At 43.6% G+C, this 11,250-nt stretch overlaps 1 protein-coding gene across 4 annotated transcripts in view; it reads left to right on the forward strand.

Annotated features, from left to right (window-relative positions):
• Positions 1–6,395, forward strand: part of LOC133514442 (Na(+)/H(+) exchange regulatory cofactor NHE-RF2) — a 33,705-nt gene extending 27,310 nt beyond the window's left edge. Inside the window, exons 6-8 of one of the 4 annotated variants that reach the window (XM_061846144.1) lie at positions 27–5,401; positions 5,947–6,081; positions 6,355–6,395. In XM_061846144.1, coding sequence (XP_061702128.1) covers positions 27–182 — 156 coding nt within the window. In that variant the 3' untranslated portion in view covers positions 183–5,401; positions 5,947–6,081; positions 6,355–6,395. Of the gene's footprint in view, positions 1–26; positions 5,402–5,946; positions 6,265–6,354 lie in introns of those variants that run through there. The other 3 variants (XM_061846143.1, XM_061846145.1, XM_061846146.1) reach the window with 3 other exon arrangements.
• Positions 6,396–11,250: the final 4,855 nt, after the last annotated feature.

Below are 11,250 nucleotides of genomic sequence, written 5' to 3' on the forward strand. Positions count from 1 at the left end.
TGCCCCTCGTGCGTCTTCTCCGGCAGGCGGGCGACGAGCTAAGCCGGTTCTCGGACCCGTTCGCGGAGATCGGCCTGAGCGCCACGGCGGCCGAGGAAAAGCGAAAGCTCCACGCGAAAGAGAAGAGGCGGGCGCCTCAGATGGACTGGATGAAGAAGTACGAGCTCTTCAGCAACTACTGAAGAGACGTCGAATCGCGTTTTTAGCAACGACAACTTGAAGAAGGAAATTGAAGGAGCTCTGGGGACATTTCAGCAGCATTTCCCTACTCCAGCGGACTTACTTTTCTTTTGAAAGCTATACAAGCATCGTCACGGCAACGAGGAATTTACGCATGGTCACCGTGACGTCAACGATTGTAGCCCTGAAGATCGCTGTGATAAGAGAGGACGCCCTCGGCCACAAGCGGGTTCAAAACCTCTCACAAGGACAATTGATGACTCGAAGGGGTTCGGCAAACTGGCAATCGCTTTTTGTGCTGCCATTTCACTTTTTTTTTTTTTTTTTTTTTTTTTTTTAACATGCAGAAAACTCGCTGAATGTGTGCAGCAGAGGGCAAACTCGCACCACAAATCCAACACGCCCCTTGGATTTCTTGAGGGGATTTTCGGGGAGTCATTATGAACAATTTGCCGACGACAAGAAGTGAATAACGTTACGTTAGTCTGGGCATATTTATTCCCGACTGCGGTTTAATGTGAAAAACACGTTTATGTGGTTGAGACTGGACGAGTAATGGAGAATGTATTTTACTCGGGGGAATTAATAAGGAGCTGAGGCATGCGCTGCTGATAAAGGTAACCAGCTATTAAGAGACAGTATTACAATACAATTATGATTATAAAGGCACGGCCATACACAGGCGAAAGAGGTACTCCTCTCTAGGAATATAACTCAATAAACATATGATGTCAACAATAAAATGATGGTATCACAATACAACAATAGCAAGATCATCATTATAAGGAACTGCACAGATTTTCAGCAGACAGCAGCAAAAGCAATATTTGATTTCAAGAGATCATGACACATCGTCATATGGATATATGATGCCAGCATATTATCGTAGGAAACGACAGGATCCATTGCGATATCAATATTAGACGCTGTTGTGTCGGTACAATGTTGATAAATAATCGCAGGAAGTCCTGATACGATATATTGTGTTATCGACAGCACAATATCAATACTTTGTATCATAATAGTCACATCGATATCGATATCTGTTGGCTGCGTATTGGTACATTGTTGAAACAGCAGGTACAATACACCGTGGAAGCAATACTGGACATCAGTCTGACGATGCCGTATCACAAGAGATGATACATTGTCATATGCATATCTGTTGCCTGTATATTATCATAAGAGACGATAGGACCCATTGGGATATCAATATTAGACGCTGGTGGAACGGTGCAAAGTTGCTAACATTGCCGTATCAATACTGTTCGCAGGAACTCCTGATACGATATATTAGCGACAGCACAGTATCAATACTTTGTATCATAATAGTCACATCGATATCGTTATGTCAGCTGCGTATTGATACATTATTGAAATAGCAGGCACGATACACCGTGCAAGCAATACTCGACATCAGTCTAATGATGCAGTGTCACAAGAGGTCATGATACGATATCAATAACTGATGGTGACGAATCAATATCACAAGAGATGGTGATACAGTATCTGTATTTCATGCCAGTTCACTGTATTGTATCATAACAGCTCACAACTTTTTACACAACAGGACTTTTTTTTTCTACTAAATTGAGCAATTTAAAATGACCAAACGCCTCAAACGTTGTCGCTAATTGGAGCGGATCACGTAAAAACTCTCTTGGAGATGACAAAATCCGAGCATATGAAGGAACCTCGTAAATATAAAGGGGTAAAATTTAGCATTTATCTAAACTAGGAATGTTCGGCCGCGCTGTCACTTTGCAAAATACTACATGGTGATCTCACCACAATTACTTACTATTGTACTTCTAGTTTATTAGTTACATACATTTAGTCCATTAAAGTTCGCACTTTTAGGCGCAAAGCATGTACACCATTAAATAAAACCCACTTTTCGTAATGAAGTTCCGGATTGAGTACTGTTGTTTAATGTGTACACAGTACATCTATGAGTAAAAAGTATTCAGCATCTCTAACCACAATTATGAGTACATTGTGTTGAAATGAATCTTCCAGTGAAGGGAAACAAGGGGGGGGGGGCTTGTGAATTAATGTCATAAAGGCTTGGAGGCATTTTGAAGTCAGAGCGTCCAAGTTTAGCGCTGCTTCAGATTGAGGGAGAAATTTGGGAGGATTTTATGAAGGATTATTGCACGCACACACAGGAGCAGCTGCCACGCACATGCTGGTGTGTGTCATTTCACGTCTTGCGATGATTGGATTTCAAGTGGATCTGCAGGTTGGAAAAAAGCCATTCATGTGGACAGTGTACATGTTGTTTTTTGTTTTATTTACCCACTAGCGTTCCGATTTGGCTCTAAACGCTTCGACAGCAAGCAAACGATGTTACAAAGCGGACACACGCAGTAGCGTTTTCAATAAAGTGTGGAACTGGCATTACAGTACACTCTTTTCTTTTACTTTGGACATACTTGAACGTTCTTGTCACGTTTTTGTCCTCCTCGACTCTTTGTCGCTCCAGATGAGGATTACGCCGGCGTACGGTTTCATCCCGTTCTCAGAATTCTCCACCAGACAGCTGCGCGTGTCGCGTAAAGGTCAAAGATGTATCGCGATGCGTGTCCGCTCTCTGTTTTTGTTTTACAACCCGAGTTTGTAATTGTTCTTAGAGACTCCGGGAGACGTATCCAAAAACTGCTGAGACAAATAATGTGCTCTAAGTACCAAAAAAGTAAAACTATCAACACAGAGTGGGAAATCCATTTGGGGTCTAGATGAACCTTAACCTTGTATTACTTATCGTGGTAAGAGATAAAACCCACAAATAAATATCTAATGTGATGCAATATGGCAGACAAATAAAAAAAAACTCCAAACGTTAAATGGGATTTTCCAGCCAAGTACGCAATCTGGATCTAATCTAGACGAAACCTTGTTTGACTTTCCACGTGCACATTAGTTTGTACAAAGTCGAATTTTTGACTCCATTCCTCATTGTTAGGCCGACTACAAAAGATTTTTTTTTTTTCAAAGATAATTTTTGCAACTTCATTCATGTGCGGCTGGTCACAAGATCATTCCGATCAATTATTAATAAACTAAATGTGAATCTATATATTACTGTATATAAAAAAAGACAACGAAAAAAACATTTACTTTATAAAACCATTGTTTGTGGGATTTCAAATTTAATGTAACTACCAATGGACCTAAAACGAATGCCATCGTCAGAAAATTTAAAAATTGAATTTTTTTTCTGTGTTAGAGGAAAATTGTAAAAGGTTAGCATATTGTGACCATACCTTAATCTACTTTTCTTCTGTACAACATGCAGTGAAGCACAAAAGATAACTCGTCTAAAAACACATAAAAGCTCAAATAAAATGTTCAGAAATGCACCACTCCCTCAAAGCCCTCCATCCATCCATTTTCTTCACCGCTTATCCTCACGAGGGTCGCGGGAAGTCCTGGAGCCTATCCCACCTGTCAACGGGCAGGAGGCGGGCCCTGAACTGGTTGCCAGCCAATCACAGGGCACATTGAGAAAAACAGCCGCACTCACAATCACACCTAGGGGCAATTTAGAGTGTCCAATCAATGTTGCATATTTATGGGACATGAGAGGAAACTGGAGCACCCGGAGGAAACCCGCGCAGGCACGGGGAGATTATGCAAACTCCACACAGGCGGGGCCGGGACCGAACCCGGGTCCTCAGAACTGTGAGGCCAACGCTTTAGCAGGTGATCCACCGTGCCGCCCCCTCAAAGACCTGAATTTCTTAATTAAATTGCCAATGTCCGCTTTGTCACTATCTATTACTGAATTATGTAAAGGCAACCATGGAAAAGTTTAGTTATGAGTAGACTCTAAATTGTATAGATGGGTGTGAAATTTGTGATGGTGAAGGTCGTTTCGAGCGATTGGCCGGCTGACCGGGATGCAGCTCGCCACTCGCCCAAAAGTCCGCTAGAAATGTCACTAAACTGCTCCAGAAAATGTTAATTTATTACAGTGTATTGATGATTTATGCCAGAGACACACAGTGAGGCGTCTTGAAGATAAAACCCTGCTAAAAAATTTCGATAGAAACATTTTTGTTCTGTAGAAATTCTATAGAAAATCACAGCAAAATTTCTACAGAAGTTGTTCTGCACAAATTCTATAGAATTGTAGAATTTCCATAGAATTTTTTTTGCACGGAAGAGAAAATAATTACTCCACTAGGTGGTGCATCCTCTGCGTTTTGCTTCCAGGAAGTAGGCCTAACCTCTCCCGAAACACCGTTGTGTGGGAAGCCATATGTAACCCTTTTGTCAAATTGTCGTGGCGCACGTGATCGCGCGCCCCGGAGGTGACGCTAAGGTCAAAACTGTGACGTTCGCAGGACACAAGGCCCCCTTTTAAAGCGGGCCGCAATTTCCCAGCAGTAAAAGCGCCGAGAAAGACAGCATAGAAAAGAACCCCAGGTGGTCGCTCTTGTGCTTAGCCTGCGTCAACCCAGGCAGATATTTCTACTTACAACTGATGAAAGATGATTTGTCTTTTTCCAACCCAGCTTTTTATCGGTTTCTGTCATTATTTCAACCTCTCTTTCTTCTCCGCGTAAGTGGGTTAGTGCTTCCATAACTTTGCTAATGACTTCACTAATAAAAACATGCTAGATTAGCTTACCATAGCAATGGGTCGGGGGGAATAGAAACTTTTGTGTTCGTTTAGATTTGAAACCAGAGAATCCTAAACTGGCACAAGACACATTTTCCACAAATCATTCGAGCAATGTTGTCATTTTTGGAGCTTATTTTGACAAAGTCAGGAGTATAAAGTACCGATGTTTTCAAATATACGTAGTTGAAGTATTAAAAAAAAAAAGTACAACTACTAAAGTAACACGGTATTTGTACTTGGTTTCTTACTACCACTGGTTCTCAGTATGTGTAGGCCACATAGTCCCACCCAACCCAGGCGTGCCACCCATTGAGCAGTGCCAGGGCTGCCCAGGATGCAGCGGTGCCCGCAAAAAAAAAAAAAAAAAAAAGGCCAGAGGGGAGGGAAACCGAGGGCGAGCGTCCCCATGGCAACTGTATGTTTTTGTTAGCGCCCGTGAGTCAGGCAAGCAGTGAGTCACAGTCAGGAGGAAACACACACATACACTCGGGCGCATTCATACTCCCACTTAGTCAAAGGGATGCCAAATAAGGACGGTTGCAACAACGTGCACGGAAGGGGCGAACGTGAGGGCAGAAGTAACCGGTTAAGGTAATTTGTCAGAAGAAGGGGGGGGGGGGGGGGGACATGAAAGTAATTTGAATTTCCTATGAGTGAAAAGGCCAGAGGCCGAGGGCACGTGCGTTGGCCTGTGTGTCCATCCCATTGACGCACAAATACGCTCCCGCCAGCTTGGAGCACACCTTAGCTCAATTCACTGAAGCAGCCATTTATTGTGTAACACCCACGCAGTCTGCAAGCACCTGGTTTTGCTCAGCAAACAATGTGCCCACTGGATTTTGGAAATGGATAACAGGCTATGTCTTAAAAAAATAATAATACAGTAAGATGACTAAAGCGCGGGTCATGCTTTTACGTGGTAAAAATCAATGAGTAGTTGGGTTATTATGATTAGTCATTGTGATGCTTGGAGTATGGGAACATTTTTGCGACGGTACTGGGCCTTTAAGTTTATGTAACCGCCATTTTTATAGCACCAGGATGATTTTGTAGGTTTGGACTTGCACTGCTTGGCCATAACTTTAGGTAGGTGTTAATCTTTTTCTTTGTTTTCACGATGTTTCCCATTATCACAGAATTGGTTCAAAGAACGGGAGTTTCCAACAAAGACACCGCAACGCTGCAGTTCATTTGCCGGGCCTGAGGTGGCGTGGTCACGTTGCCAAATACTCAAAAGGAAGCAAGAAAAGGGATCGTTGCAACGATCGTTGGTACGATATCCGCTTCAAAACAAAAGCCCAAATCACGGCGAAGGAAAACAACATCTGCCACAATGATTCACCGTTGTTGTTGTTTTTGCCAAAGTCAGCACACAGTTACATGAAAACTGAGACAACCATGTTATCATCTCAGGAAGAATTAGTATTTGTTCTCCACATAGGACCTGAACACGTCTTCAGTTTCTTGAGAATGTGCGTTGAACATCTCAATGGTTAAAACAATGTAATCTATTTTATTTTTCCTCTTCTTGACTTTTATTACAGTGGGTCAAGAGCTAATGACCACGGGGAAATGCGGTTCCCACGGCAAGACCAGTTGGTGTACATTAGTTTACTTTTGAATAAAATGGAACTCAAATGAGCCATACAAAGCCCAGAGTTGATTTTCTATCTTGTACTGTTATCTACGCAGATTTCAAATATCACCTGTCAACTAACGGCTGCAGGTTTTACTGCGTCAAAGCCACACCTTGTTTCAGTACAAACTTTCACTCAGGCGGCAGGTGAGGAGCAGGCAGGGTGGCAAGTGGGCAAGGAGGTGGCGGCGGTGGCGGGTGAATTTCACGGCTCTTACTTTAAGGGGGTGCGAATGTGGAGGGTCAGGGGGTTGCCGTTAAAGTGGACCAGCGCCTGTGAAACAGCGTCAATGGCTCGCGCTGGAGCCAGGAAGCTGACGAGAGGGGACAGAATGCGATGCGGAGTTGCAAAGTGGGGCGGGATCGGGGAGTGTGATTAATGGCGTGGAGGAAGTCGCTCGGCCGCGTGTCACTCCGGACGATGTCAGCGGCCTGAATGGAGGAACAGAAACACCATGTGGCTGCAGATAGGCTTCCGCTCTTGTTGACCACCAAAAACACTCTCAAGAATGACTCCACATACCATCCGGCAGTGTAAAAGCAGGGCACACGCATACCGACCGACGGGGCTAATTTGAGCCTTTCTCCTCTTTTCTGATCAAAATCAGCAAAGATCCAATTATCGGGCCTTCATGTTAAAATCAAGTCATAATTATGCACATAAACGTCTCTTAAAGACCCTGTAAAGTAAATAATTTCTTCCCCAAATACATTACATGTTTCAAGATACTGTACTTGCAGGAAACGTGACCATTTCTTTTATTTTTATTGGCCATGACTAAAGCGGTGCCTCGTAACGCACTTTGGAGTTCAACGCGACTCACCCATAGCCCACGACATAAAGTGCCTTTGTTCACATCAGCATTTGTGATGTGCAGTTAATTTAAGTATGGCTACACCCTGAACGTGCATCTTTGGTTTGGACACTCCTTGCATTGGCTGCTTTGGAGCGCTTCATTGCCAGCCACGAATGCACACACGTCACGGAGAAAAAGGCAGAAAAGGGAGGGAGGGAGGGCGGAGGGGAAGGTATTTTTTAAAAACGCTACATGATAGCCGGTGTGTGGATTAATTTAGAACACCTTGTTTTTGGCTACATGTGAGCACACGCCATGGAGAGAAAGAGGGAATACCTTTTTTTTTTAAAAAACAAAAAAACACTTTAGAAAATCCCAAGCTGATAATCAACATGTGGACATGGGCTTCACGCTGGCGTGGACACTTTAGACCACAACGGGCATGAATGGGGAAAAAATAAAATAAAAAAAAAATAATAAATCACTAGAAAGTGACCTGAAGCTTGTTCTCTTGCTGGACAACAAATAAATGGAAAAACTAGTTTGTATAATGTCTAGGAAATGATGAGAAATATTTTAACCAGAATGTGTTAGATGTCCCTAAGGTCTGGAGACATGTCAGTGTAGCGTTATTGCATCAACTTTGCAAATCCTGTAAAGCGCATCAATCTCTGAATTACAATCTTTGGTCATCACATTAAACATGCTTTTTCTTACTTTTTCAGTTGAACAAAATGTTGTCAAAACATCCTTTCGGGACATCCACTAGCTAACACAGAACCCAGGACTTAGCCTACAGTGAAGAAAACAAGTATTTGAACACCCTGCTATATTGCAAGTTCTCCCATTTAGAAATCAAGGAGACGTGTGAAATTTTCATCGTAGGTGCATGTCCACTGTGACAGAGATAATCTAAAAAGAAAAATCCAGAAATCACAATGTATGATTTTTTTTAATGATTTGTGTGATACAGATGCACATAAATATTTGAACACCTGTCTGTCAGCTAGAATACTGACCCTCAAAGACCTGTTAGTCTGCCTTTAAAAGCCCACTTCCACTCCATGTATTATCCTGAATCAGATGCACCTGTGTGAGGTAGTTAGCTCCATAAAGACACCTGTCCGCCCCATAAAATCAGGAAGACTCAAACTTGTAGCATGCCCAAGACCAAAGAGCTATCCAAAGACACCAGAGACAAAGTTGGACAATTCCACACGGCTGGAAAGGGCTACGGAGAAATTGCCGCGCAGCTTGGTGAAAAAAGGGCCACTGTTGGAGCAAACATTAGAAAATGGAAGAAGCTAAACATGACCGTCAATCTTAATAGGAGTGGAGCCCCATGCAAGATATCACCTGGTGGGGTCTCAAAGATTCTTAGAAAGGTGAGGTATCAACCCAGGACTACACGACAGGACTGAAAAGAGCTGGCACCACCGTTTCCAAGGTGACTGTTGGTAATACACTCAAACATCATGGTTTGAAATCATGCATGGCACGGAAGGTTCCCCTGGTTAAACCAGCACATGTCAAGGCCCGTCTTAAGTTTGCCAATGACCATTTGGATGACACAGAGGAGTAATGGGAAGAACGTTTTGTGGTCAGATGAGACCAAAATGGAACTTTTTGGTCATAATTCTATTGTTTAATAATTCTGTTTGGAGGAAGACGAATGATGAGTTCCATCCCAAGAACACCGTCCCTACTTTGAAGCTTGGGGGTGGTAGAATCATTCCTTGGGGGTGTTTTTCTGCACATGGGAAAGGACAACTGCACTGTATTAAGGAGAGGATGATTACGGCCATGCATTGTGACATTTTGGGGAACAACCTCTTTCCCTCAGTCAGAGCATTGAAGATAGGTCGTGGCTGGGTCTTTCAACATGACAATGACTCCAAGCACACAGCCAGGAAAACCAAGGATTGGCTCCGTAACAAGCATATCAAGGTTCTGGCGTGGCCTAGCCAGTCTCCAGACCTAAACCCAATAGAAAATCTTTGGAGGGAGCTGAAACTTGGTGTTTCTCAGCGACACGCCAGATTTTTAGATTATGTCTCTCACAGTGGACATGCACCTACGATTTAAAATTTCAGACCCCTCCATGATTTCTAAGTGTGAGAAATTTGCAATATAGCAGGGTGTTCAAATACTTTTCTTCACTGCAGCGCAGCGCTCTCTGTTTTTGTACTTTAACCTCTCTTTCTTTTTTGTATTTTGCGCCAGTCTTGGTGGCCTGTGGCACTGCGCTCCCTCTTACAGATCAGTCTTGGTATTATGACAGACATCTGGTTTGGGAGGGGGCTCTCACGCATGTCGTTGTGTGCTGTGCTGTTGGCCATCTCGATGCAGTAAGCACACACGTTCTGATTCTTCTCAGTCATGTGTGAGGTCTCTTGCGTTTTAAAGGTTCATTAGATATTAAAATCGGTCTGTGTGTGGCCCGCTTCCTCACTTGAGAAAAAAAAAAAGTCAAAGCATCTTCTTTTCATTGTGGGTAATTAATCCTTCTTTACTTGTCTTGTAACAACACAGCTACTGGTAGCATTCATAATCAATCCCTGCTGCCGCAAGTGTCTGTGTTATCGCCCTCGAAAACATGTTTTATACTCCCACTGGTAGACCAAAGCCTCTGTGAACTTTCTTCAATTTGTTCCTAATCCTTCCCTCCGCTTGATTCATCTCTTGCTCTGACGATGAGCTCACCACAACAAAATCCACTTGGGTTTCATCTGAGTTTGTGTATCCTGGGAACTCATCTGTTGTCCGTGTTTCAGCACCCGCCAGATCCCCGATGCCTGGGGCGCTCCTCAACTGGCCAGCTGGCCACACGGGTGGTCGGGTAATTTGATGAATGGACGGACAGACAGGAGGTTAGAAGAACTGATTGGTGGACTGATGGAGAAATGGACAGACCAGCGGATGGCAAGTTGGAAGTGTGAAGGGCTTCTGCAACCTTTGGGGATGAGAACAAGTGTAAAGAATTGAGTAAATGGGAGCAGAAAATGATCCCCCAGGGGGGTCTTTCAGTTCCAGGGGGTTCCCCATAACAATAAAAACTAATAAAAGTAGACCCTCACAAACAAAGAAGTTATGAAAACTACCAAGAATCCACAACACGACACAATACAAGTAAAACAGAAGGAAGAAAACACTTGCTTACTGCTAAAAACACATAAATTACTATGGAATATAAACTGGATTATCAAAAGTACACAGCCACTATAGAAATTTACATCCTAATAGTAAGGTGACATTTTCATGAAGTGGACATCTTCTTCTTCTTTTCCATCCGGCTTGTCCCTTTAGGGGTCGCCACAGTGTGTCATCTTTTTCCATCTAAGCCTATCTCGTGCATCTTCCTCTCTACCACCACAGTCCTCATGTCTTCCCTCACAACATCCATCAACCTTTTTTTTTGTCTTCCTCTCGCTCGTTTCCCTGGCAGCTCCATCCTCAGCACCCTTCCACCAATATACTCACACTCCCGCCTCTGAGCATGTCTAAACCATCGAAGTCTGCTCTCTCGAACCTTGTCTCCAAAACATCCAACTTTGGCTGTCCCTCTAATGAGCTCATTTCTAATCCTATCCAACCTGCTCACTCCGAGCGAGAACCTCAACATCTTCATTTCTGCCACCTCCAGTTCCTGTTGTCCCTTCAGTGCCACCGTCTCTAATCCGTACATCATGGCCGCCCTCACCACTGTTTTTTCGACTTTGCCCTTCATCCTGGCGGAGACTCTTCTGTCACATAGAACACCAGACACCTTCTGCCAACTGTTCCAACCCGCTTGGACCCCTTTCTTCACTTCCTTGCCACACTCACCATTGCTCTGGATTGTTGACCCCAAGTATTTGAAGTCGTCCACCCTCACGATCGCTTCTCCCCCTAGCCTCACTCTTCCCCCTCCACCCCTCTCATTCACGCACATATATTCTGATTTACTTTGGCTAATCTTTATTCCTCTCCTTTCCAGTGCGTGCCTCCATCTTTCTAATTGTTCCTCC

This window comes from Syngnathoides biaculeatus, chromosome 16 (genome assembly GCF_019802595.1).
Source record: "Syngnathoides biaculeatus isolate LvHL_M chromosome 16, ASM1980259v1, whole genome shotgun sequence".
NCBI lineage: Eukaryota > Metazoa > Chordata > Actinopteri > Syngnathiformes > Syngnathidae > Syngnathoides > Syngnathoides biaculeatus.